The following is a 21,392-nucleotide window of genomic DNA, read 5'->3' as shown; positions in this document are numbered from 1 at the left end:
GCCCTCAGCAGTGAAAGCATGGATTCCTAGCCATTGGACAACCAGGAAGTTCCTGGGTCCATCTTTATTCATTCATTTCACACGTATCTATTGACCATTTGCCTTGCCCCAGTGCTGAGCTGGACGCTGACAAAATTCTGGCCAAGAGCTGGAGCTGTGTCCTTGCCCTCCTGGAGCTCACAGCCTGGACAGAAGATTTGCACAGCAGATGCAAGCCTCAGTCCCCCACACTCAGAGGTACTGAAACTACAATTTTCCTTACATTTCTAAAACTGAACTCAGTTTCCATTTCGAGGCCCCATTCTGCCAGGGGCCAGAAACTTAATCTCTGTAATCTTGGTGTCACCTTTCCCCAAGGTTGTATGGTTTAAGCCAAGACTTCTGCTGCTCCTGGGGGTGGTAGACAAGTAGTCTTCTCATCAGTGTCATCATCTACCCACAATGCTTACCCTCCATCAGTGGCATCCTTGTGACTCTCTGGGTCTTGGTCAGTGCAGAGCCCCTGCAGGTCACCAGCATGCCAGACCCTGGTTCCTGACTGCAAGCCTCTTTATCTTTGCTGGCTCTCTGCTAGGTTCGTGCTCCTACTACTGCCTTTTCCACCTTCAGGACATCCATCCATTATTATTATTACTTCCCTCCAAACCGCATTCCAGGCTGCAGCCAGGGGAAACTATCTCCAAAGGCCAGATCTGACCCTGACTTTGGCAATGGCTCTCCTGAGCTGTTCATATTCTTCAGCAGGACCAGCAAGCCCCTATTTACCTCTCCTGCTTCTCTCTTAACATCTTCCCACCCCACACCTTCAGCTAAACCAAATAAGAGCAATTGAGTAAACAACACACTTCCTATGTGCTGGATACTTTGCTCACATTAACTAACTCAGATCCTTGTAATACTGGTCTTCTTAATTGATGAGGAAACTGAGAAACAGGGAGGTTAAGGCCACAGATTTAGTCCAGTTTCAATGTCTGTGCCTTTAGTCATGAAGCTATGCCACCTGGAACTGAAGAACTCTCTTAAGAAACAGGTTGTCTTCTGTCTTGCCTACTAATCTCTGTGTAAGACTTCCCCTGCCTAGAACACCATCTCCTGGCACCTCTTTCATCTGGTTCACTCTACTCATTCTTTAAGTTTCCACAATCCCTTCTTGACTCCCAGGCTTGGTCGGGAGACCCTGGGGTTCCTAGGGCTCCTTGTGCTGTTCCCATGAGAGCCTTTGTTGGTAGGAGCTGCTCTCCCCCCATGCACCCCTCTGAGCAGGAACCTATTACACATCTTGGAATGACAAGCTGCTCCTGGCATGGACCTGATCCTGTGAATGTTTATAGAATAAGTAATTATCAGCTCAACTAACACTCTACTTTGTCCAGGTCAAATGAATTCCTGGGGCTAATCTACCAATGGGCATTTATTGGGCATCTGCTGTGTGCCTGGCTCTGTACAGCAGGAGAAATAGCAATATTGAACCTTTAGTTGTGGTTTGTTTGATGCAGGTCATCACGGCCACGTGAGGTCGGCACAGGGCAGTGAGGTCGGCCACCCAGCTTCCATTTCCAAACTCTGCCACTTTTCCTTCTCTTCCTCCACCCTGTCTAGCCCCCAGTCCTGCTTTCTTCCACCTTCCTGATGAAGGATCTGCAAACTTGTTTACTGAAGGGGCAGAGACTGATCTTCGGGGGGTGGATTATGTCTCCCAGAAGGAGGAAGTGTAGTCTCCTCATTTGACAGATGAGGATTCTGGTACTTTGAGGGAAAGGAATGAAGTAGGTGGAATCATAACCTGTCACTGTGGGATGCATCCTTGGGAATTACTCTGTTCTTTCATCTGAGTTTAAAGATGAGCCAAAACTAGAACCCAGGTTCTCTGACTCCTGGTTTGTTGGCTTCTCCAGCTCAGTATCCTTGTTCCCAGATCCCACAGTCAGTCAGCTTCACAGACCACAGACCACAGCCTAGTTCTAGGCTGCATTCTGATTTTTATTACCCCCACTGCGTTCCAACCTTTGATCTAAGTGACTTTATGAGAGCACATTCCAATGCTCAGGTGCTGGGACCAGCAGTCAAAATGCAGGAGTTCTAAGTCAGTCCCACAGAATTCTTCCAGATCATTACCTCTGTATCAGGATGAGGAAACTGGTCAAAGAAAACTAACAACCAGTGAGGAGTCCATGCAGACCTCCAAGTCTGCACACTCTTTGCTACATTGGTCCATTCCATACTTGTGGCCCATACTGGGGGATGGCATTTCCTCTCCACTCTTGCTCTGGCATTTCTCCTCATTTTCCTCTTCACTTACCAACCCCTCCCCACACCAAATAAAAGTGAAAGATCTCCTCCCAATTTCCTTCTCAATGGGAAAGATTCCTGTTGAACTGAGTCTGACCTCTAGCCAAGAGATGAGTCTAAAACTTCTGCTTTCCTTGCCCCACGCTCACTCTGGGTGGCTGCAGCCTCCGGTCTGGCTTTGTTTCCTCTCATCCTCTTATTAGCTGCCTAATCAGCAGCACAATTAATCTGCTCATCTGTGAAGGAGGATGGCTCACAGTGAACTGCTCCATTTCCAGAAGCCATTCTCTGAGGCAGCATGGCCAGGCCCTGAGCACTGTCTGGCTCCTTGATGGAGGGCTGCCCCGGGAGCTGGGGTCAATTAGTGGACAGATTAAGCAATTATTAGCCCCTAATAAGGGTGCTTGGCATCATTACCCTGCCTATTTACTGGCAAACCACAGCTTTCCTATGAAAACCAACAAATAAATTAGGGCATCTGGTCTACCACCACGTCAGCCATGCAGTAAATGATGTCCAACTGGCTCTCGGCTGCCAATGGATTCTCAGCCCAAGATATCCCTCCCCGGTCACAGCAGCTCTGGAACGTGCCACAGAGTGACTTATCATTCCAATAGCTAAGTGCCCGCCACTGGGCACATGGATTGTTCTTAGTTACCCCGCTGCTTCCTCCTGTCTGGCTGTCAAAACCTACATATCTGTCAGGGCCCAGCTCAAAGCTTCTTTCTCCTTGATACATTTTCTGCTCTCTCCAGCAGGGGAAGAGCTCTCTCAGTTCTCCTTCTGTGTTTTTGGAAGGGTTGTGTGCTCTCCTGTCAGTTTCCAGCATGGCAGGTGTCTCATGGAATGCCAGAGTTCCATTTTGTCTATTTTTTTCAGGTCTCCGAGGAATAAGTAGAAACATAGAGAGGGTCGGGGCAAAGATCAGTTCTTGTTTCCTTACCTCCTCCCCTATAGATGTGTGCAGGCCATGGCCAGGACATCAACAAAGGTGGTGACAGGGTCAGGTTTGGGCTTCAGGACAATCCCTGTGGCTGTAGTGATAAGGGCACCTTCTAGAGGTTTTTGCTGTCACCTAGGCTAGCTCTGGTTGCTCTCATCCAGGCTAGATGTGATGGTGGTCTAGAACAGAAGAGAGGCAGGGGGATGGAGATGAGGGGCAGATTTGCTAGTTTCAGAGAAGAGACTCAGGGACTGCCTGACTATAGGAAAAGAGTCATGGAGGTGACAGTCCTAAATCTGGTGACCAGGAGGCAAGGTGGGGTTTGTCCTAGTGAGAAGCCGAGAAGGCAGTCAGCCCTGGAGTCTGGAAACAGAGGACCCTTTAAGTGGGGAAAGGAGTAGAGTTGGGGGTATTGACAAAACCTCCCTGTCTTTTTGTGACTTCTCTCTGTTTCCTGGTGTACTCATCAGCCTCATGAGGACTGAGACCTCTCAAGGTCCTCGGCCCCGCAATCATCCAAACTAATGTCAGCCTTTAGCTAGTAGTGGACCCATTAGGGAGCAACTCTGCTTTTATTGTTCAGTTATCCTGCCTCTCCCCTATCTCTGTCTGTCAAGACTCCAAGGCATAGCTCACATGCTGTCTTTTCCTAGAGGCCCTTCCTGTGCTCTTGAGCAGGACATGCTGTCCTCCAGGCCTTGAACTTCAATATTACATCTTGAGCTGTCTCCTGGAAACAGAGATATTATTTGTAAAATTCACTGGGCAATACCTAATTCATAGCCATGTACCCGCAGTGGCTAACAACATAGGCCCCCACATCACCTATTGATCTCTCACTGTTTTTCCCAGCTGAGGAAAGGTGCTCCCTCCTTCCTGAAATATGTTGACACTAACCCAGATGCTTCTTTTTTTCCCAGGGATCATTGACTTCCTCATAAGCCAGCACCCTATTGCTCGTGTCCTACGGGAACACCTGGTCTTCAAGATTGCACCCATGCTCAACCCTGATGGTGTCTACCTGGGCAATTACAGGTGAGGGATGGGGGAGAATGCTTGGATGGTGGTATGAAAGCAAGAAGAAAAAGGGGCTATGTTTTTGAGGAGCAATTTTCAGACTACCCATGAGTTCATCAGAAGTTTCACCCCAGCTCCTGAGGATGTGATGAGCTGGTCTTGGCTAGTTCATGCACAGTCCTGTGAGGTCACTTGCTGGAGTTTCCTGGGCAGTTTGCTGGATAAGGAACCAGGAGACCTAGTATCAGTTTTGGTGCCTACTTCTTATGTAACCTTGGGGAATTCACTTTCCCTCTCTGATGCATTGCAGTTTCTCTTGCATAATTAAGATAATAATTATTTACCTGGCAGGGCACTTGTGAGCATCAGTGCTCACAAAGAAACAGTGGCGATGAATGTGCTTTTGAGCATATGGTGGTGATGACAGTTACCATTTTGCTTCTGGATTTCTTTTTGGCGATTATTAATGAAGGAGAGCAGCAGCCTGCATCATGTGGGCAGCATTTCTCTTTGGTGTGAGCATACTGGCTTGCCCCACACTCACTCATGCACTTTACATCTTGAGCTCTTTCTCCTGGCTTAGCCCCATAATTTACAGCTGAAAATTCCACTGCCCGGGGAACCATCTGCTGAGAGAACATTGAATCCTCTGAGAGAGAGTGTGTTATTAGCCTTATTTCACCTTTGAGGCAACAGACTGGGCCAAAGTCACACAACCAGTAAATCATTGACTAACTTCACTGCCCAAATTATACAGCTTGAGAGCTGATTGGTCCTAGAATTCCCAAGGTAACATTCAAGCGCCCCAGCTTTGATGTAAGACTCTGTGTGACCTGTTGCCTCACCCCCCACCCTCTAGTCTTAGAATCATTGCTCTGGCCGCTCTAAGGAAGGCCTGGCTCCTTACCCAGGTTCTGTTGGGGCCTGACACCTCACCTTCATAAAGGCCCTCTGTCCAGGGCTTCCTAGTCTCGTCCTCGTGTCACTTTGTGTGATTTTGTGTTAGTTGCTCAGTGGTATCCGACTCTTTGTGACCCCATGGACAGTAGCCCACCAGGCTTCTCTGTTCATGGAAATCTCCAGGCAAGACTACTGGAGTGGATAGCCATTCCCTTCTCCAGGAGATCTTCCCAACTCAGGGATCAAACTCAGGTCTCCTGCACTGCAGGCAGATTCTTTACTCTCTGAACTACCAGGAAAGACCCCTCATCTCACTAATCCTTCCTTGCAACTCAGTTTGTACATCTTCTTCTGAAAAACATCTCCCAACCCCCCAAAAAGAATTGGCCATTCCCTTCTCTGAGCTCCCACAGGCCTGCCTATTGAATGTCTTACCCCTTTGCAAGGACCCCAAGGTCCTAAAACCACCAGAGGGGAAACACTGAGCCTTAATGGTCCTTGTGTTCCCCAGTGCCTATCATCAAGGGTCAGCATGTAGTAGATACTCAAAAAGAGTTTGGTGGATACAAAAAAAAAAAAGAGAGATGACTTTCCTGATGAAGGCACTGAGGTTCAGAGATCAAATGGGACTTGCCCAAGGTCAGTGGCAGAGCTCAGACCAGAACCCACATTTCCTGACATCCCATCAGGTCCTTTTGAAACAGAGCTGGTTTAATGCTTTCCCAGAGTGTGGCAGTTGGGTCCACAGAGGCTTCCTAGTACCCCTGGGTATGAGTTAGACAGAACCCACGGGAGGCATGATGCCTTAATTAAAGACAGTTTTGCTTCCTCTTAATTGGCTCAAGTCATGGTTCATTAGCACTGGCAGGTTTTATGGCTGCTGCAGGCCTGGGAGCAGTGCCTTTCCACCTTTCCTGGACAGAACGCAATGTTGGCAATAATGGTGGTGGAAAGACCATTTGATTGATGTTAACATTTCTGGTTAATTACAAGAGCAGCCATGGTCAGAGAGAGGTCAGTACTGTCCGTTCCACATACTTATTTATGTCATCATATGCTGTCCAGGGATAACCAGTTGGAAAGAGGTCTTTGACCTTGGCCAAAATGCCTCCTCTTTCTGGGCTTCAGATAGCCATTGGGGGTGGTGCTGGGGTGGTAACTGCTTCCTATATGTCCCCAAGCTGTCCAAGTTTTGTGATTTGGGCCTTTCAGGATAAAAGAATTCCACCCCTCAGAAATGGTTCTGTACTGAAGTTTAAAATCTCAGCCTTCTCCCAATGAGAGTATGTGATTCTCATTACAAGAGTTGAAGAAAATCTATAACCACAGGCATTAATCCTCTTGCTAAAACAGCTCTGAGTAGCAACAAAAAGCCTATCGATCATGAAAATTCACCATTAAATATTTGGGGGATGTGAAAAATAATAATCAAGCCTACAAATGGAGAGTTTCAAGGTACCTTAGAGGTTCTGTAGGCCAGCCCCTCACAGAGCTACCCTACAGGCCACAGCACAGTGTCCCGTGGTTTGGTGGGACTTGCCCAGGCATTATAGGGGGAGAATGGATTTAGAGTTCAAGTAAATTTGGGAAACATACAGTTAGGCAAAGTTAAAAACTCTCTTCTACACTAAGATTTTTCCATTTTGAATACGCTAGGAAACAGGAATCCCAAGAGGGGAATATAGCGTTCAGTGTTTCCCAAAGAAATCCCTTTCCCCACCACCCCTCACCTGCTCCACCACCACCCTGTCCCCAGGGGGGTTGGGGATTATAAAACACCTGGAGAATGCCAGTCCAAGAATTCTGCTTGCTCATCCCCCAGTGCCATGTCAGGCGCTCACACACTTGTCTCATTTAATGCTAGCAGCAACTCTGTGAAGAAGGATCTTTGTGAGGCTTTCTATGCTTGCAAATAATAAAAATCTACTCCATGCCCTCCAGGTGCCTCTTCTGCCCCTACCCCTCCTCCTCTTTTTCCTTCTCTTTTTCTTCTCCTATGCTAAAGAACCATGTAATCGAATCTAGAAAGAGGAGTCCAATTTCCCAGCTTTGACCATGCAAAGCTGTCTGATTCTTTGTGATGCCATGGAGTATACAATCCATGGAATTCTCTAGGCCAGAATACTGGAGTGGGTAGCCGTTCCCTTCTCCAGGGCATCTTCCCAACCCAGAGATTGAACCAGGCTCTGCTATATTGCAGGTATATTCTTTACCAGTTGAGCTACCAAGAAAGCCCTATTTTAATAATACAAGTACCAATACCATGGTATTTATAGTAAAATAGACAAGGTGCACTCTAGCATTTAATGGCTGATGATGACACCTGTCCCATGATAGATGATGTACTTTATGTAAAAGAGCAGCAGTGTTTACTTACTAGACTCCTATGTGTTCTCCCAGACTCTGGATTATGGGAGGAGCAGAGAGAACCAGAGTTATAGCAGCCACCGTACACTCTCTGGCAGCCCTCTATAATAGGAGCTGGTGTAACAGGAGATAACAACCGTATTATGGCGTCTAATAAAAACACAGGCCAACTATACTATCTGTCTCACTTTTGTTGTTTAGCTCCTAAGTTGTGTCTGACTCTTTTGAAATCCCATGGACTATAGCCCACAAGGCTCCTCTGTCTGTGGGATTTCCCAGGCAAGAATACTGGAGTGGTTTGCCATTTCCTTCTCCAGAGGATCTTCCTGACCCAGAGATCGAACCCCTGTCTCCTGCATTGACAGGTGGATTCTTTACCACTGAGTCACCAGGGAAGCCCTGTCTTTGCTGTATCTATCTCACTTACTACACTCCAATAAAACTGGCCATTTTCTTCAGTTTAGGTCTGAGATTTAATGCCACTTCACAGAAAGGCCAGGCTTCCCTAGTGGCTCAGAGGATAAAGAACCTGCCTGCAATGCAGCAGATATGAGTTCAATCCCTGGGTCAAAAAGATCCCCTGGAGAAGGGAATGGCAGCCCACTCCAATATTCTTGCCTGGAGAATTCCATGGACAGAGGAGCCTGGCAGGCTATAGTCCATGGGGTCAGAAAGAGTCAGACATGACTGAGAGACTAATACACGCGCACACACACACACACACACACACACACACACAGAAAGGCCTGCCTAGATTCTCCAATATAAATTAGGTTTCCCATTACCCTCTTTCAAGAGCACTCTGAACTATCCTTTCAGAGCCCTTGCCCCAGTTTGTAATCATGTGCTTGTCTATTGAATGACTGTCTCCACCTCTAGACTGTAAGCTCCCTGAAATCAGGACTTTATCCCCAAAGCCTGGCACAGTTCCCAGGACAGAACCAGCCTTTGATATATAATTATCCAAATGAGTCAATAAACTCCAGAGCAGTGCTTAGTAACTAGGAAGTGGCACAGGGGCTTCCTTAATGCCTCAGACACTTAAAAATCTGCCTGCAGTGCAGGATATATGGATTTGATCTCTGGGTTGGGAAGATCCCCTGGAGAAGGAAATGGCTACCCGCTCCAGTATTCTTGCCTGGAGCTGTGTTCACAGGTAGAGCTATCATCACCAGATGCCCTCAGCTCCCAACCCTTTATTTTCAGCAACTCAGCCTCCTAACCCTGGTTGTTTTGACCTTATGCTGTTGTGACATAAACATTATAATGAGCTGCTCTAATGATTTAGGGAACTTTGGGTTCAGAGCCACACTTAGTTCTTGTACAGGGCATTACACTTAGAAACCACCTTGGATCATTACCACAGCTGTTTGAGAAAGGAAAGTCAGTTTTTATTATATCCATTTGAGCAAAGGGGAAACCAAGTCTGCAGAGATGAAGAGCTGTGTTTAAGGTCCCTTGGTGTGTTCAGGGCTCCCTACACTGCCAGACACTGCCAGTGTCCTACAAGCTGGAGGCAGAAGCAGAGAACTAGCGGACTAGCTTTCCCTACTCTCCTGAGCCTTCTCATCCTGGGGCAAGACCCGTCTCTCCCTGGCTTCAGTTCCCCTCTGCCTTCTTGGAAGAGGAAAATGAAGTGCAGATACTTCTCATCATTTAGCAGAGGCGCTGGAGATAGGCTCTGTCAAGAATGGTATAGCTACAGCACAGATGAACCTGGGGGATGTTATGCTAAGCGAAATAAGCCAGACACAAAAAGACAGATATTTTATGATTCCACTAATATGAAGTACTTAAGAGTAGTCAAAATCATAGAGACAGAAAGTAGAATGGTGATTTCCAAGGGCTGGCTGGTGGAGCTGGGGGAGGATAGTTATCGTTTAATGGGTATAGAGTTTCAGTTTTATGAGAGGAAAAGGTTTGGAGATAGCTGGTGGTGATGGTTGCACAACATTGTAAACATACTTAATACCACTGAATTGTACACTTAAAAATGATTAAAATGGTACATTTTATGTTATGTGCATTTTATCACAATGTAAAAATAGCGGTATAACATATCAATGCAATTTGAGCATCTTTGGAGAGGTTTAGGCGGGGGATCTCAGGCCTGGAAGGATGGAGGGATAAACACTGTAACTTCAGATGCTTATAGAGATGAGAGTTACGAGGCAGAGGTGGGCAGGCCTTTGGCGTCCAGGGGGACGGGCTGAGGAGGTCCACGGTTGTTGGTGGCTCTCACCGTCCTGCAGTGGGTCGGCCATCCCCACACAGTGGAGACTTATTCTCTCTCTCCGCCACCTCCTCCTCCCCATCACTTGCTTTTCAGAGGAGACACCCTCCGTCCCTACCTGTACCCCACTGGGCCAGGGTGATGTGCAGTTTTCCTTGCAGCTGAGAAACAGACTCTCCATCTCTACATGACAATACGAATCTCTGCATTAGGTTTGCATTTCTTAATTAGGTGCTTGTCATTGTGTGTTCCATAGAGTCACATATAAGTAAACAGTCGTAGACCTTTGAATAAATTTATTGGTTTTATTTATGTTTCTGGGCATAAAAATCTATAATTACCAGGTACAGCCTCCGTATAACTGATATTTAATGACAATTACTTTTTGTTACCATAGAAATGAGCCCAACGTAGTTACCCATAATTTCTCATTTCCCAAACCTCACACATGCTGAATTGCAATATTACCATAGTAATTGCCTATTAGTCATCATAAAATACGCAGTTACCCAAAAGATATCAGGATGCTGTGAAATTTCTCATCTTTGGGAAGCCTCAGTGCTTCTTGAGAGTCTGGAGATGGGGGAGAGGAACAGACCTCCACGGGTGGTGCAGAAATGATTCAGCTTTATCGCACGGCGCTGCAGACCCCGCAGTGGAAACGGATGCTGCTACAACCCGCAGACTTGCAACACATTCTGTCTGTTGGCCCTGGTGAGCTTTACGTAGCAAAGAATGCTCCAGCGCAGTAAATCCAATTTAACTAAGGTTTGTCGAGGGCCTGCTGAGTGTCAAGCCCTGTGCTGCGCCTTAGGGAAGCAGATGGAGATCAGAGGCAGCCTTTGGCAATAAGAGGCCCAGTATTTGTACTAGAAGGGTGTGTGTCATGCTGTGGAAGCCTGGACATCATCAGAGCTAGTGTCTAAGTGCCTATTAACCACACATTATAGATATCATCCCTGCTAACATTCAAAACAACCCTGAGGTGGAGGTAGTATTATGGCCCCTTTTTAATTAGAGAAGCAAATTGAGGCCCAGAGATACCAAAGAACTTGCCCCGGGTCCCCTAGCAGGAAGGGTCAGATCAGGTTTATGAATCCAAGCTGGCCAGGCCTAGCCTGCTACAAATTAAATCCATGGCTACACTGTATCGTAAACGCAGGGAGTGATTCCTTCTGACTACGGGTGATGAGGGAAGGTTTTTGAAGAATGTATACAGTCCACCAGACATAGAAGGGATATAAGGAGAAATTTTTACAGCGATCATCATTACATATGGCAGAGGGTAAAACACCAGGGGAGGTATTTCCTGCACACACATACACACACTTACAAACACAAACATAACACACATACAGATACACACATAGGGACACATACACATGCATGTACAGACGCTGTAACCGACCAACCCCACTCACCTCAATAGCCAAAGAAGGAAACATTCTTAACTGTCCAAAATAGAACAGAAAACAAAATTAGCTATGTAAAAAATATGCATCAGTGTTCTATTTGTTCTTCGACAAGCATAAAACTGCACGTTTTTCATCAACTGGAAGTGAGCACAAAGATCCACTGCAAGTTGCCTCACCAACTGGTATCTGCCAGCCCCTTCTCACTATGCCTCCTTCCCCACACAGGCCACCTGCCCGCCCCACCCCCCCCCACCGCCCCCCCCAGCTTGCTGCCTCTCTCAGCCTCGTCAGCCTTGGAGTGGGATGGGGCCTCAGAGATAGCTTGTGCATGGCCCCACCTAGGGCAGGGGAACCTTAAGAAGCGCCACACTGATGCCAGCTCTGACTATTAGAGGCTGTTTATATCCACGCTAATGGAGAAGGAAATGGCAACCCACTCCAGTGTTCTTGCTGGAGAATCCCAGGGACGGTGGGGCCTGGTGGGCTGCTGTCTAGGGTTGCACAGAGTCGGACACGACTGAAGTGACTTAGCAGCAGCAGCATATCCACACTAAATCTGTCAGCCATCATTTCTGCTTTCTGCCCCTGAAGGATTAGTCAGGTTCGACCCATCTTCTACGTGGTAGCGTTTCAGCTGTTTGAGGATTGTGTGTCCCCACACCTCCCCAACTCCTCACTCACTCCAACCTCTGTCAGCTCCTGTTCTCCTGGCCGAACACCCCCAGAGCTTTACGATTTTCCACATGTGAGCTGAAATCCAGTCCTCTCCCCGTCCTTCCTGCTGTCTTCTGAACATGCTCCAGATGTTCGTCATGGTCTATATTTGAGACATGGTGTCCAGGATGGAAAAGTTATAATGATGAGTGTTGGTGATGATGGTAGTGCTGATGACCATGATAATGGTGATGATAAATAGACTATTGAACCTCCTGGATCTGGCCTTATTCTAGGTATTCTGCATGTATTGTTTTATTTAATTCTTAAAACAACCCTATTGTTATTCTCATTTCACAGATGAGGAGACTGAGGCATAGGTAGATTAGGTAACTCCCTTAAGTTCATAGAGCTAGCTAGTGGCACAGGAGAAGGAAGGAATCATCACAAGCCTAGTTCTGGGGACATACTTCTCCTGGTACAGCCTACTTGCCTATCGCTATCTGACATTGACCTCTTGTCAACCTCAATCCTTCCACTTGCATCCCTGCTAAGTCACAAGCCCCACACTCCAACCACCCTCCCACCCTTCCTTCTCTGAGAACCTTACAAGAAAGCATAGACTGGGCAGAAATCACCCTGCTCCTTTGAGCAAAGAGGAAACCAAGCCACAGAGAGGCTAAGTAACTTGCTCAAGGTCACACAGTATGTGAGTCACGTAGTTTTTCAAGATGAAGCGCAAGTGACACAGGGGCCAGACCAAGCCTTACCTCCCAGAGACTCTCTCCCTTTTTATATAACCGGAGTGATGTTTCCACAGAGGCTGAAAGGACACCGGGCTGGCAGCGTAATCAGGTGTCTAACCCATGAGTACACACCGCCAAAACCAATTATTCAAATGAGCTTCCCAGCCAGGTTCCGCAGAAAAGGCCAGATGGCTAGATGTCTGTGGAGACTGCTCCCCATCTCTGTCCCTTCAAGTAGCCTTTCAAAGTTAGAGTTGATAGTGAGTTGATTTTAATAATTGATTCTACAGTGAAGACAGGCCTCTGTGGGACAGTTACCCAGAATTAGGGGCTGGGGAGTCCGGAGGAGCAAAACATTGTGATGGAATCAAGAACTTCATGGGTCCCAGTCTTAGTTCCGAAACCACTGATGGAATAGCGTCAGTTCCATGTACAATCCTTTGGGGGCGCCCTATATACCGTCAGAAGGAACCTATACTCGTCAGCCTTGTCTTCAAGGTGGGCACAGCATTCAGGAAGCTCTTCCTCAACCTCACCTCCCACTGTCTCCCTTGTTGATGTTCAGTGGCTCAGTGGACTCTTTGTGACCCCCTGTATTGCAGCATGCCAGGCTTCCCTGTCCCTGATTATCTCCCTTGCCCCACGCTCAAATGCTCACTCAGCAAGTACTTTGTCCCAAGCATCAACTGGGGACCTGCGGGGGGCTTGGCCCATGCTTGCCCTCAGGGAGCAGGTGCTGGTGAGATGGATCTTGAGGGATGAGTGGGTGTTAGCCAGATAGAGAGATCAGCAACACATTCTCAACCAAAAGAATAATACTGTTAAGTAACAACAGTGATTATAATAATATAATCATGAATGGAATTTTACAAGTTGTCAGACCCTATTCTAATAATTTTTAATGATTATCCCCCATGGAGATGTAGGAGTGATAACTCATCATGCTTCTGCTCCCACTCTCAGCCTACTACCACCCATGTAGGAGGAAATACAGGGGTCAGAAAGATAGAGGTCAGAATGTTAGCTTTATTATTGATAGAAGCAGGATTTGGAAGCCATAGCTTGTATCTGTGGCTAAAATTGGCCTTCTTATACTTCACCCCAAAATTCTACTTCCCCACCATCCACAATTAAAAGATGCTTTCTTCTTGGAAGTAAAGTTATGACAAACCTAGACAGTATATTAAAAAGCAGAGATATCACTTTGCCAACAAAGGTCTATCTAGTCAAAGCTATGGTTTTTTCCAGTAGTCATGTACGGATGTGAGAGTAGGACCATAAAGAAGACTGAGTGCTAAGGAATTGTTTCTTTTGAACTGTGGTGCTGGAGAAGACTCTGAGTCCCTTGAACCTACAGTGTAGGTTCACACACTGAACAAAGGCCAAGGGGGCAGGTGGAAGCTGACAAGCCTAGCTACTTGGAGGTTTTACACCAGCATGCAGAAGGGGGTGCATTTTGTAACGAGCTCATAAGACATATAATGTGCAAGGCTGTGTATAGAGACTGGGGGACATGATGCACGAAGCTGGTAGAATAAGTAGGGACTGGTTTGTGGAGGATCCTGAGTGTCACACCAAGAATGAAGCCATAAGACCAGCTAACATGTATGTAGCACTTATCTCAAACAAGGCAGTATGCCCAGTGTTTACATGACTGATCCCATTCAATCCTTTAAACAACCCTCTGAGGCAGGCAGAATCCGTATTTTGCAGATCAAGTCTGAGGCCCAGAGAGGTTAAACCACCAGCTGATCCATGGCCACACCAGAATCTTACTCAGGCAGCATGGCTCTGGAGTCCACATTTGCAACCAAAGCCACTTCTCAGGCTCAGACCAGGTGGGCAAGGGTCTTGGCAGTTTCCAAATCTGTGAAGAGCTAAAGGACTTTTCTTCCCTCCAGTTCTTCCTCTGCCTCTTTTCAGTAAAGAAATGGAAATAGCTAATTCCTGGCCCCAAGGGCTGGGGTTTTTCCCAGGTGGCTCAGTGGTAAAGAACCTGCCTGCCAATGCAGGAGATGTGGATTTCGTCCCTGGGTTGGGAAGATCCCCTGAAGAAGTAAATGGCAATCCACTCCAGTATTCTTGCCTGGAAAATCCTATGGACAGAGGAGCTGGTGGGCTACAGTCCATGGAGTTACAAAGAGTCAGACTCAACTTAGTGACTAAACAACAAGCCTCAAGGGTCTTTAGACAATGTGCCCTCTTGAGCCTTTAAAATGGTTCTCTACTCTTTGTCAGTGTTCTTTATAGAGAGAAAAATAATCCATCAGTTCTGGAATTGACTTTCAACTCTACCCTTACATAGCTGTGTGACCTTGGCATTAGTTTTCCTATCTTTGAAATATGGAAATTGGGTTTTATGAAACCTTAGACCCTTCTGACTGGTGACTGGCTCTCAGAATTGCTTTCAGTTTCAGTATGGAAATCCTCCCAAGTCCAGCAGGAGCCTAGAAGGAGGGGGCTGAATCCCAGAGCACATGCTCTCCACAGGGAGGGAAAGGGTGCTCCAACACTTCTCCTTGTCCATTAGGAATAAGCTCTGGGAGAAGGGGCACCAGAGAGTCTAGGGTTAGAGACGACCCTTTTCCCAGGTGTGGTCTCAGTGCCCCCTTCCCCAATCCTACCACCTTGCCAGAAGGACCACCATGACAGGGTCAAAACCTTGCTGACCCGTAGAGGTCAGACCCCAAGTGCTCATCCTGGCTCTGCTGCAAACCTTGGGCACACCCAGGGCCTCCTCCCACAAACATGCAGTTTGTGCACTGCACACAGGCTCCTGGTCCAGGGGTCAAGGTGGGCTGCGACTCTGCTCCCACCTGGCCAGAGCAAGTGCCCACCCAGATGGGTACTTCCACCCCTCAGCTCATATGAATCCCTCTGTCAGGCACTGAACTGACTCCCAGGGCTGCCACAAGAGACTAGAGTGATGGTTAAGAATATAGGCTTTAGAGCTGGGCACACCAGATTCAAGTCCTGTCTCTGTCCCTTTTCCTTGCTCGGCTAAGGGCAAATTACTTAACCTTTCTGTTTATTTCCATTTCTTCACATTACTGTGAGTTGGCTATGTACCTGACACTGGGCTAACGCTGAAGACTCAATGGCAAATGAAATTGACTTAGCTCTGCCCTCCCAGTGCTTTTAGATCTCTGAGCAAAACATGAATTTGTCCAAGATCATAAAACAACTCAGTGGTAGATCTGGGACTCAAACCCAAATTCTTCTGAGTTGGAACCTACGCGATTATCTATCCTCCTCTCTGCCTCCACAGCCTGGGCCACATCCCTGTTGTGATCATGTAAGAAGGAACATGAGGGAAATGCTTTAAACATCTCAGTGGTGGTGATGGGGAGTGGGTTGATATAATTGCCCCTTGTGTGTGTGTTTGGGACAAAGAGCACTGCCCATTACCCTCTGTTTCCACTGCAGCAGGGCCCAGCCCACCTGCTAAGCATTTTGCAGCAGCTGTTGATGATAGATTGCCTGGCATTCTGACACTGGCCAATCAATAGAGCTGGAAGTTGCCTTGGGCCAAGGGCAATTGAATCCCAACCTTTTAGTGCCATTAAATAAAGCAATATTTATTTTGCTTTTGGTGCAAATATGCTAAATCCAATTCAGCTCATTGATAATGCTGAAAAACTGCTGCATTTGGGGGACAATTGTGTGCATGCCCTATATATCTCCACTTGTCCACGCCACCCTTCCAGGATCACACAGCCCCACATGCTCAGGGTGAGGTTGATCTGGAGCCACCAAACTGCCTTCCTCTCTACCCTTTAGAGGAGATGAGAAGGAAATCATAAGGAGGGGAATTAAAATCATCGCTCTCGTTTCAGCTGCTATTGTTGCAACAGGGATGAGGTGTGGTGTCCTTCACAAGATGGAGGTGTTTATTTGCCATTTAAATAATGTCCTCCAGAACCATTGTATCTCTCCCACTGGGCAGAGGAGGAGGAGAGTAATACAGGAAGAGCAGACAAGGGAGTAGCCTAGCATCTCTTTCATAGATCATATAACCTCCCTGATGGCTGGAGGGATTGCCAAGGGTCACTGAGTTCAGTCAGACCTGGGTTCGAATCCCAGCTCTATATTTTACTGGTTGTCAAATGACCTTCTGAAGGTCATATCTCTCTTGGATTTTATTTCTCATTTTTTAAATGGGGATAAATTCTACCCACCTCACTGGGTTATTGTGAGAGTATCTGGCATGTAACAAGTGCTTAAATACTTTTCAATATATGTCTTCAAGTAATTATCTGGACCGTGTTTGCAAACCTTCAGGGTATTTGTTCATGCATTTGTTCATCTATTCATTTACTCATTTATTCAATAGATATATTGAACCTTCTCTGCACTTGGGTCTGTAGTATACGAAGTTGGAATGGAGGTGGGCAAGATTACACAGACATAGTCCCCACCCTCACTAGGCTGACAGTTTGGAAGAAAAAAGGAAAGATACTCAAGAGTATTTCCTGCTCAAGAGAAAGATGTTACATATTACATGAATAGTCCATGGAATTCTCCAGGCCAGAATGCTAGAGTGGGTAGCCTTTCCCTTCTCCAGGGGATCTTCCCAACCCAGGGATCGAACCCAGGTCTCCCACATTGCAGTCAGATTCTTTACCAGCTGAGCCACAAGGGAAGCCCAAGAATACTAGAGTGGGTAGCCTATCCCTTCTCCAAGGGACTTCCCAACCCAGGAATCAACCTGGGTCTCCTGCCTTGTGGGTAGATTCTTTACCAACTGAGTTACCAGGGAAGCCACATATTACACAGTTATTTATAAACTTGACTTTCATAAATTTGTATTTTTTAGAATGGTCCTAATGTCAAATATTCTATATCATTGGTACCATAAATAGCCCCACTTGTGTCAGAACTTGGGTCCTGATTTTGAGCCCATTCAGAAATTTTACCTTGAGAATAAGTAACAAAATAATAGAGGACCAAGGAGACAGAGGCCCAGAGTAGAAACCCTGGCTTTCACACACAGTGACTCTAAAGTGGTGATCATAGGGGTGAAGGCCAGGCATCTGGAGGTCACCTTGTTCATTCCCCTGTATTTAGGCATTTGATTTGGGTCCTGAAACCACTGATGAGAAACAACCTGCACCAGCACTGACCTCCTAGTGCCTGTGACCCAGTGAAGGACACAAGCATAACACTGTTAAGAATGTATAGAATTTCCCTGACTTTGTACATGCCACCAACTCTGGAATGTTCTCTCTTGTCTTGACTTTGACAAACTTCCCATCTTCTCTTCAAAGCTCTGAGAAACATGAGAACTCCTAGAGGTAAGGATTGGGTCTGATGCAAATCTCAAATGTTGGAAAACTCATGCAATAAATGTTAGTTCAGTTCAGTTCAGTCGCTCAGTTGTGTCTGACTCTTTGCGACCCCGTGAATTGCAGCACACCAGGCCTCCCTGTCCATCGCCAACTCCCGGAGTTCACTCAAACTCATTTGCATCAAGTCAGTGATGCCATCCAACCATCTCATCCTCTGTCGTCCCCTTCTCCTCCTGCCCCCAATCCCTCCCAGCATCAGAGTCTTTTCCAATGAGTCAACTCTTCGCATGAGGTGGCCAAAGTATTGTAGTTTCAGCTTTAGCATCAGTCCTTCCAATGAACACCCAGGACTGATCTCCTTTAGGATGGACTGGTTGGATCTCCTTGCAGTCCAAGGGACTCTCAAGAGTCTTCTCCAGCACCACAGTTCAAAAGCATCAATTCTTCAGCGCTCAACTTTCTTCACAGTCCAACTCTCACATCCATACATGACAACTATAAAAATCCTAGCCTTGGCTAGATGGACCTTTGTTGGCAAAGTAATGTCTCTGCTTTTTAATATGCTGTCTAATTTGGTCATAACTTTCCTTCCAAGGAGTAAGCATCTTTTAATTTCATGGCTGCAATCACCATCTGCAGTGATTTTGGAGCCCTAAAAAATAAAGTCTGTCACTGTTTCCACTGTTTCCCCATCTATTTCCCAGGAAGTGAGGGGACCAGATGCCATGATCTTAGTTTTCTAAATGTTAAGATATTGATAATTCTTTATTATTTGGCATTTTATTTAAAAACTGTATCAATCCCTTTCCTAGACTATGTTGTTCTCTTTATATTTCAACCTGCTGCTGCTGCTGCGTCACTTCAGTCATGTCCGACTCTGTGTGACCCCAGAGACGGCAGCCCACCAGTCTCCCCCATCCCTGGGATTCTCCAGGCAAGAACACTGGAGTTGGTTGCCATTTCCTTCTCCATTTCAACCTAACCTTATTCAAAATGTATGCTTCTTCCAACTCCCTAGCTTTGGAGGTAAAGCCCAGTTAGTGATGCCTTTGAATCATTTAATGAGAGACCTGGAAGAGTCCTTTATGCATGAAGTGTAGCCCCCTCATTCTACAACATGCATGAAGCCTAGGAGAGGGAGAGGACTAAGATGTCATCCTAAGATGACATAGACATTAGAGGTGAGGCCTGTCCCCTGGCCCCTAGGCAGAGCTCCTACAACTTTACTAAGATGTTTTCTTCAATAAATATCAGTCTTTCTACTGATAGACTGGTTGCCAATAGAAGCTTTCTTTAAAAATCAGCTCAAAAAGAACCCCGAACCGGTACTGCTGATTTAAGAGTTCCATGAATGCTTTAGCTTCTAAAGCACTCCAGGATTTTTGAGGATTGAGTTGCCTTTGAATCCCCAGCCATACTCTGCTTTCATCTGAAGGTTGGATCAAGGAGTGGATCTTTCAGGATCTCTCAGCAATGACACTTTTCCTTCCATTTTGAATCTCACTTTTTGAATCAGAGAGGCTCTCGGGAAGCAGCATGACCAGGTATGAAGATCATGGAGTCCAGGGCCAGGACACCTCCTGGATTCCAGTGTGGGCCCTGTGCAGTATTGGTTAGCTGATCTTGGAAGAGTGGCTTATTTTCTCTGGCCCTCAGTGCTCTCACTTGAAAAAAAATGCAATCTGCCTGTGTGGCTGGATGTTTCTGAGAACTATATAGGATATACGAAAATGCTTGAGAAAGAATGAAATGTTCTTTCAACAACTACATCTTTAATGTCTGCTGCAGTCCAGGCTTTTTGTCAGGCACAGGAATACAAACATGAACAAGGCATCATCCTTGCACTTGGGAATTCATGGTCCAGTGGGGAAGACAGATTTAACAATGACTATATCTTATGTGGTAGCCACCCCGATGTGGGGGCGATGGATGCCACGGGAGCAGAGGAAAAACACCCACCATGTGTTTGCAGAGAGCAAGTCAGCAGGCCTTCCTGGAGGAGATGATATTTAGGCTCAGACAATTTCAACAATGTACCACGGTTACCACTGTCATCACTGGCTCCCCTTTCTTCAAGGTTCATTCTGTCTGAGGATTCTGCTGAGCCATTTGTAGACATTAGCTCATGTGTGCAGTCCAGGTCAAGGTTGTTATCTTCATTTTACATATGATAAAACAGAAACCCAGAGAGGTTTTTAAAAAAGAAATTTTAAGATCACATAGCTGCTAAGGAGTACGCCAAAACTTGAGCCTAATTGACCTCCAAAGCATCTAGTCTTCCCAACATAACCTCATTGTTCTGTGTTATTCTGTGGGGGAAGGCTGAGACTGATGGAGAAAGTCACTGGAAGACAAATTTAAGCTAAAGACAGGGAAGATTTTCTTAACAGAGCTTTCCAAGAATGGGATAAGCTGTTTGGGAGGATGATGACTACCAGGGCCTGGCGGTGTCATGGAACAAGTGACTTGGCCAAGACTTTGCTGAAGGCATTCTTATTTGGAAGAGGGAGAAATAAGTAAGCTAACCATCTCTAAGGATACAGTTGTTTATGATTAAATCCTGTTATCAATGACAGTGTTCCCTTCCAAATTTTTAGGTGCTCAGTGAAGGCTGGAAAAACTCTGGGAACAACACCCAAATCAATGGTTTCACCTGCTTGGTGACCAGCCACTGGGAAGCAGACAATATAAAGGACCTGCTGGAGTTTTCCATAAATTTGCCCACAGAGCCATATAGTTAGAGATGTTTTCAGTTAAAGAAATAGGGACTGACCCTTCCACTTAAAAAAAATTAAATTTATAGGAAGGAGCTAACAGAATGAAGCAGAAGCTGGAGGTCCAGATTTGGAAAACAACCAACAGAGTAGCTCTGGAGGACAGAAAAAAAGGCTGTTGGCAGGAACAATCTGCCTCTGTTCCACCACAGCAGTGCTGTATGACCCAGCTGCCAGCCTCGCATCACCTGATCCAAGTTTAAGTCCTGAGCAGAAGTAGCTGTGGCCTAAGTCTGGGTTTCTCGCTGCTCCCCTGACTGCCAGGTCATCTGGCCCATCTCTCTTGTGTGGTGAAAGAAAAGGCACCACCACAGTCTCAGCATCTTGTAACAGTAGAGGAATGAACTCTCCCCAACTCTGCTCCATCTAGTCACAGTCAGATGCTGGCATTGACAGAAGAAAATGGACAGATGCCTATGACATTAGGAGGGAAGAGAGCAAGGATATGAACTCAGATCTGCCTGATTTCCAGACTGGGGGAGAAAGCCAGGAGGTCATCCCTGACCACCACTGTCCACTGCCCACGCCAGCCCCTGATGGATCGCAAATCTATCAGTTTACGCCACTCATACAGCATGTAGCACAAAACCATGACAAAATACAAGGAGACAACAACGTAACATTTTTGATTGCCACCATGTGCCAGAACTTGTGTGAAGTTAAAGTTGTTACATGTATTATCTCATTTAATCCTCATCACAGGGTCCTGAATTATAAATGGACATGAGCCTGTGAGCAGATCTTCTTTCTCTAGACTATGTTAGGC

General features: G+C 46.4%; 1 protein-coding gene across 7 annotated transcripts in view; it reads left to right on the top strand.

The window, feature by feature from the left end:
* The window catches only part of LOC147375312 (BEN domain-containing protein 5), a 1,469,512-nt gene that overhangs the window by 1,330,481 nt on the left and 117,639 nt on the right, over positions 1-21,392 (top strand). For all 7 annotated transcript variants that reach the window (XM_086387400.1, XM_086387368.1, XM_086387358.1 and 4 more), the window contains one exon: positions 4,153-4,267. In XM_086387400.1, the coding sequence (XP_086243526.1) occupies positions 4,153-4,267 (115 nt within the window). The remainder of the gene's footprint in view (positions 1-4,152; positions 4,268-21,392) is intronic.

This window comes from Bos grunniens, chromosome 3, assembly GCF_055505025.1.
Source record: "Bos grunniens cultivar Pamir isolate PY7600 chromosome 3, Bosgru_T2T1.0, whole genome shotgun sequence".
NCBI classification, from domain to species: domain Eukaryota; kingdom Metazoa; phylum Chordata; class Mammalia; order Artiodactyla; family Bovidae; genus Bos; species Bos grunniens.
This window is presented reverse-complemented; position numbering and strand designations above follow the sequence as displayed.